The 7,134-nt window shown below is 40.7% G+C and overlaps 1 protein-coding gene across 2 annotated transcripts in view; it reads left to right on the top strand.

The window, feature by feature from the left end:
* The window catches only part of STXBP5L (syntaxin binding protein 5-like), a 405,474-nt gene extending 399,194 nt beyond the window's left edge, over positions 1-6,280 (top strand). The window contains exons 26-27 of one of the 2 annotated variants that reach the window (XM_006884245.1): positions 2,331-2,551; positions 5,453-6,280. In XM_006884245.1, the coding sequence (XP_006884307.1) occupies positions 2,331-2,551; positions 5,453-5,494 (263 nt within the window). In that variant the 3' untranslated portion in view covers positions 5,495-6,280. The remainder of the gene's footprint in view (positions 1-2,330; positions 2,552-5,452) is intronic. The other variant, XM_006884246.1, reaches the window with a different exon arrangement.
* The last annotated feature ends 854 nt before the right edge of the window (positions 6,281-7,134 follow it).

Genomic DNA, 7,134 nt, shown 5'->3' with positions numbered 1-7,134 from the left:
TTTCTGAACCCCTCTTTTCTGTCTGTGTATTTGAAACTTAATACAATATATGAGCCCAAATTACATTTAGATTCTTCTTGCATTTTACTTAAAGTTTTATTATCTGTCTTCCTTTGTACCATTAAAACAATTCCTGATTATCAAATATGAATAAAACAGACCACTTCATATTAGGAAATAGTTTAAAACACATGTGCATATAACTCATTTGAATAATAAACATTTCATTTTCAGGTAGATCATACCTTCAGGGAAAGTTGGCATTAGTCAGTCATTAAAGCCTGCTTGCCTTTAACTAAAGCCAGAAAACAGATTATTTATTCATACTACAAGGCATATCTACACTACCAAGTAGATTCTCATGAATAATAATGGAAACCTATTAATAAGATACTAGGGAACATTCACAGAGCGAAAACAAAAAAATATATCTCCTGGGGTCTTACAAATGGGTCTTGAAGATCAAAATTCCTTTTCTCTGGACCTTTTCACTTTATGAACTACCTGGGTACTTCTATACCACGGAGTACGATTTGGTCATATAAAGTGCTTAATACACCCTACAATAAGGCTGATCCTTAAAAACATTCTTTTAGGTGAAAAAAAATCATACAGAAAGAACACATATACTCCACTTGTGTCAATATTTGCAGTAGTTAAGCTTATTGAGGCAGAAAGTAGAAGAGTCGTTTCCAAGAGCTGGAAGCAGTGAGGAATGAGAGACGACAGCTAACAGAGACAGAGTTTCTTCTTGGAATGATGACAGTGTTCTAAAATTAGGCAGTGGTGATGGCTGCACAAACCCAGAACATGCACACATTAAAAGGATGCATCATATGGTATGTGAATTAAATCTTGATAAAACTATTGGTGGGGGGGGGAATCTAGATTCTATTTTTAATGTTATATCCTTGGGAATTCTCACTAATTTCTACCCAGACAGCTTTTATACAATAAAATGTTACTTTACAAAGTGTAATGAAACTGAGCTTTTTTTAAGTGGAGAAAGTTTTAGCCTTTTATGATGTACAAAATTATAACATATCTGTATTAATGTCCTTCATGCCTCAAGCCCATTCTCTATTACTTACCCACACATACAGAGAGTGAGAGAGGAAAATGTCATTAAAAGAAGAAAATTCAAATCTACAAAGGCCAGTGGTCAGTCTCAATAGAGACTCAAGAGGTGGGCAGAAATTAAGGTAACTGTTCAGAACAGATTGGAACTCACACTAACCCAGGTTGTAGATGATGCTGCATGAGACTCCAATCAGGCACAAATGGTTAAATACTCAGATACTAACCCAAAAATGATACTTTGAACACAATCAGAGGCGTCTTAAGCCAAGTCTTGGCCATTTACTTTGAAAGGGTCAGCGCCGTGACTGCTCTGTGGCCTGCAGTTCTAGTCTGTGAGCACATGGGGCTACCAAGTCCCACAGGGTTGTGAGCTTGGTTTGGGCAAGAAGAGGCACAATGTGCGATTATACCAGATTAAATGTTGTTGATACGTGCTGTTGAGTTGGAACCAACTCGAGGCTGAGCCTCCAGAGTGTTTTCAGAGGCTGTAAATTGCATGGAAAGAGATGGCCCACCTTTCTCCCAAGGAGCAGCTGGTGGATTCGAACCACGAGTCTTTGGGTTGGCAGCACAGCTTCTTCCCTGCTGGGTCCCCCGAGCTCCCTGCCTTAGTATATGGAACCCATGCAACAAAAACAAAACCAAAAGCCTTGCAGTGTCTGTGTTACAGGGTTTCTCCGTCACGGGCCCATTTCTAAATAACTCTCTGTTTAGAATCATGACAGCAGAATTGAGTGTCGCTACTATATGTACACTTGTTATGCATCAGAGAGTTGACAATGACTAAGGAGGATAGAAGGAGAAGTGATGCCTTTGAGCTGTGGTGCTGGAGAAGAGTATTGAATGTACCATGGACTGCTAGGAAAACAAACAGATTCAGCCTTGAGAGGGTCAAACCAGGCTGCTCCTGAGGCAAGGATTCTGGGGCTTCGTCTAACATACTTTGGACATGTTGTGAGGAGAGACTGGTCCTTAGAGAGGGACATCATGCTTGGGAGGGTGGAGGGACAGCGCAGGAGAGGAAGGCCCTCTATGAGGTGGATTGATTCAGTGACTGAGATAATTGGGATGGGAGTGTCAGAGACAGTGCGATTGGCACAGGACAGAGCAGAGTTTAGGGCTGTTGTACATAGGGTCGCTGTGAGTCGCAAGCGACTGGAAGGCACATAACAATAACAACTATGTGTGGGTGGCAGGCGTGAATGGATTTCAGACACATCCTGTTCACTTGCTGCTGCTTGATTTCTCAGTTGGGGAAGCTACGGCCGGGAAGGCGTCCAGGAGTCTGGCCCAGCACATCCCAGGCCCCGGCAGCGTGGAGGGGGTGAAGGGCGCTGCTGGCGGGGTGATGGGCGAGCTGACCCGGGCCCGCCTGGCGCTGGACGAGAGAGGACAGCGGCTCGGAGAGCTGGAGGAGAAAACGGCGGGAATGATGACCAGCGCTGAGGCCTTCTCCAAACACGCGCATGAGGTAAGGTCCCGGGTAAACTCCACCCCCTGAACCCCGCCTTCAGGTCTAGCGTTACTCCTGGCCAGGACCCACCGGTTTCTGAGGCTAGGAATTTGTACTGGAGGGGACTGCCCGGCTTCCTCCGCCACTGGTGCGTTCACACACCAGTCTTTCCATTTTTTCAGCCTGACTTGTTGCCTCTACACCTCTGTGTGGTAATAACTTTACTTCAAGTTTTGTATCTGTAGGAGGCAAGCTCAAAGAGAAAGGCCACAGTGAGTCAACCTGCGAGAAAGCCAAGGTGCTCTGCACCTCAGGTTAAGTGTGATCAAGACCCCAGCATTGGGGAGACAAACCCTTTCAGATGCCTTACCTTCGCCCTGTCCTTAGCTACCTCCTTCTCCAGCATTTACACACACATACTGAGAGAGAGTGAAAAAAGATTTAAGGGGGGGAAATACCTTTTAACATGCTGACACTTCTTTATTTTAGGGGATCATTTAAATGACACTCATTTCAGGGTTCTGATGCATTCGGTTTACTTTGTGCATTGTTAATTAAAGGCATGGAGGGAGGTCTCATTTCTGGTCTGTGCTCCGGACCCCAAGTGTCAGCTCACAGGGTTCAAATCCACCAGCTGCTCCGCAGGATAAAACTAGGCTATTTTTTCTCATGCAATTTATAGCCTCTGAAAACCTGGTAGAGGGTCAGCTGGAGTCAGCTCCAGCTCCATCGTTGCTGGGATGTCCTTCAGCTCCTAGAAGGCCTGTAGGTAACTTGTGACTTCCCACAGAGACCGAAGGTGTGGAGGCTGAGAGGCTCACATCCCGTTTTGTCTTTATTGGAGATTACTTCCTTTTAGTCCTTACAGCTTGGGTCGGGAGGGTGGGTAGTCTCATCGCAATTGCTGCTGGTGTTTTTGTTTTATTTGGTTTTTGTCCTACAATTTGCAAGTTTAGATAGGAACTTTAGGGCTCAGTGCCTTTATGTGAGCAGAGGAAGAGCAACTCAGAAAAGGGTAGTAAAAATGGTTGTCCAATTCAAAGAGTGTAACTAATGCCATGTTTGAGTTGGTGTATTTTGTTATATATACTCTTTTTTTTTAAAAAAAAAAAAAAAAGCAGTTTGATAATATTTTGTAAAACTGAAGATGTGAAAGTTCTATAACCTAAAATCTCTCCAACTTTATAGTTGGTTGAACATGTTTTTAATTTAAATAAATATAGGCCAGTGTACCTATAGTAAACTCTTTCTCCACAGAATCGTACTGTTCAGATAGTTTATTGTGATGGTGAACCATTGAAAACTCAAGATGCTAGCATATCTGAGTGAAGATATTTACATCTAAGTGGAAACTCCATTACTTAAGATTTTTCATTTCTGGGGAGCTCTGGTGGCCTAGTGGCAAGACGCTGCACTGCAATCCCAGAGGAACACGGTTCGAATCCACCAGATGCTCTGCCGGAGAAGGAGGCGCAATATCCTCCTGTGCCAGTCAGATCTGATTTGACGGTACACGCACACAAAATAATAAAAAATTTTAAAAAAAGGATTTTTCATTTCTGCCTCTCTAAAGACAGTTACGTAGTTCTTTTTGTTTTCTTGTCCAAGAAACAAGAAAACAACATCATGTTGTTGTTGTTGTTGATTGCTGTCGAGTCAAGCATGACTCACAGTGACCCTATGAACAAAAGGCCTGAAAGCCTTTCTATAACTATCGCCATTTATCAAAGTTCATAGTTTCCAGAGGCATGTGGTTTAGAAAGTGGATGCCACTCCTGCTTCCAAACCTGTCTTAAACTGGGAACTCCAGCAAACACTGTCCACCATGAGTAACTGTTATGGCATTTGACACCCCAGTGGCACAAAGTGCAACATCACAGGAACCCCAGGTTACCGCAGTACAGCATATTGACAGAAGACTGCTGCAGCACTTAGAAGAATATTCCTCCAAAATATAATAACAATTGACTCTTAAATATAAAGGACCACCACGAGGTCTTGTTGACTCTAAACAAGAGGCTTAAATAAAAAACAACCAATATGGTATCTTTTTGTTATGTACCATTGAGTCACCTGTGATGTATAGCAACCCTATGTACAGCGGTTCTGAACCCTGCCCTGTCCTGAGCCAGACTCACTGACTCTAACACACCAACCCCCATCTCCCCAGTTACTGTATCAGTCCATCTCATCCAGGGTCTTCCTCTCCTGCACTGTCTGTCCCCTCACCCTTCCAAGCATGATGTCCTTCTCCAAAGAAAGTACAAGTCAGGATTTGTAGCCTAGATAACAAACGGTTCACTTATTCCCTAACTACTTTTTGGTGTCTTACCCCTTCTTTCTTTTTATTGTGACTAAAGTGAAAGCTAACATAACATCTTGGGTTTTTCCAATCATTCACGTATATTTTGTTTTAGAAGAGTTACAATACCTGTAGTAGTTGATCATCCTCTTACTATATGTAAAGAGCTCTTCCCTTTGGCCCATCTTAGTAAGAGTTTATTACTTATTTATTCATTTTTACTCCCTTCCCTGTAATCATACTGGAATAATTTCATCTGTGTGTTAACTTTTCTTAGCTTTTGATAGTAGTGGTTTTATACAATGCTTGGCCTTTTGTGACTGACTTATTTCATACAGCATCCTGTCCTCTAGATTTTTCCTGTAGTTACAGTGTTTCATAAATTTTTTTTTCAGTGTTGCATAATATTCCATCCACTCACCCCCTCGTGGTTAGTGGGCACTTGAGTTGTCTTCATTGATGATGTCTTTTTCCTTCTCGTCTGTATTTTATTCCACAGAACTGTAAGAGCTGAGATTTAGTTAGGTAATCATGATTAGCTCAATAAAGGTTTTCACTGATGACACTTTTAAAAAGCTTTTAAATATCTTACTGTGACTGTTTCTTTTTCTTTGCAGTTAATGCTCAAATATAAGGATAAGAAATGGTACCAATTCTAAACTTCAAAAGAAGCTGTGACTGTTTTGAGAAACCATTATTCAGGGAAATCAAATTATTCCCAGCATCACTATTCAACTGCTAGAAGCCAGTTTCTTCTACAATGTTCCTTTAGTCCATGTGAACCTACCATGAGAGAGACTTATCAGAGACATTGTACAACCCAAAGTCTGGAGCCCTGCTTAAAAGCCCAAGATATGGCTGGATTTCCTTTTTCAATGGAGCGATCTTCTTGGAGTGCTGTTGCTAAGGATTTACTTTTAGTAACTATGGAGATTTCTTCTGGTTTCAAAGAATCCTGTACAAACAAAAGCATTAATGCACTTAATGAAAAAAAATCTTTGCATGATAAATTAACATCTTAAAAGGAAAAGAAAAAAAGCATGTTGTGACAGAAGAAAAAAAGATTTATGGTAAACTATTTTTATAAATTGGGCTATACATTACATTACAATTTTAAAAATCTGCATTAGAAGATGCCAGTGCATTTCAAATCTATTTGCCATACCCAACTGAAAAGAAAACACAACAGCAGGACAAAGCCCAGAGTTTTCGTCTCATCTGTAATGCTCCTTACACAGGAGACAAGCACATTGTTGATCTTTTGGCAGGAAGCTGATCAACATTCTTCTCACCCCATAATATCATATTATGTCATCCATGGTTCTCAGAATCAAGTATTTCCAGCAGAATACATTATTCCCAAGACAATTATTTCCATTTTTGTCATCTTTAGAACAGATTGCTATTTTTCAACCCTCCAAGTTTGGGTTACCTCAATGCATTTTTGTGTTGGTTGTGGTTTTGGTGTTGTTGGGTTTTTCTCAGCCTGACTCTGCAGAGATTGGTGATAGGTTTGGGGAAACTCGATTATGGAAACAAAGAGTTAGTATCGCGTACTTATTTCTCAAAAAGTGAAATCTCACACCCTGCTTTCAAAAGCAGTCTGTTTTAAAGCTCCATTTGTGCTCCCGTCAGGCAGTTACACAGCACATTACCGTTCAGACCCAGTGCAGTCTTCAATCCAAAGGTGCTCCAAGTAGCATGACGTTCACAGACCAGACTGCTCATTCTTGTTAGAATGAGTCGGTAAAGCTGCAGCTAAAACTTTTGGAAAGAGATCCTGATGTATTACATTTCTGAATTACAAGGGCTTTCTTTAGAAAATACTTTTCAGTTCTATGCTTGCCAGTGAAAATATTTCTAAAATGTAGTGTTATTTTTAGTTATCTTGGCCTCAGTTATCATTACTGACAATAAAAAATACAGCGGAAATTAATGATCTAAAATTATTTTATCACTCATTAGGCCCAATAATAAAACTATAGGATTATGTCAACAGATGCCCAATACCTATTCCTTATTTAAAAAAAATTTTTTTAAAGGAACAAAAGAATACATATATAATTAATATGACAAAAATATCTATCCTAAGCCAAGAAAAGATAACACAAAATACAGATCCAGAAGGGAAGCCCTTAAGTTAATACAAAATAAAGACCCTGCCCTTCTTGTCTAGCGTGTTCTGGGAGTCAAGTCACGGGAGTGGATATATATCAGACATGGCAATCCGCCGGACCTTCTAAATGCACCTTCACACACACCCACGAAAAGGAAGAGTTTTTTATCATTACATATGGGT

The sequence above is a fragment of the Elephantulus edwardii genome, unplaced genomic scaffold (genome assembly GCF_000299155.1).
Source record: "Elephantulus edwardii isolate Elephantulus edwardi_28Jun2011 unplaced genomic scaffold, EleEdw1.0 scaffold00032, whole genome shotgun sequence".
NCBI classification, from domain to species: domain Eukaryota; kingdom Metazoa; phylum Chordata; class Mammalia; order Macroscelidea; family Macroscelididae; genus Elephantulus; species Elephantulus edwardii.
The sequence above is the reverse complement of the archived record's forward strand: the minus strand, read 5'-3'. Positions and strand labels throughout refer to the sequence as shown.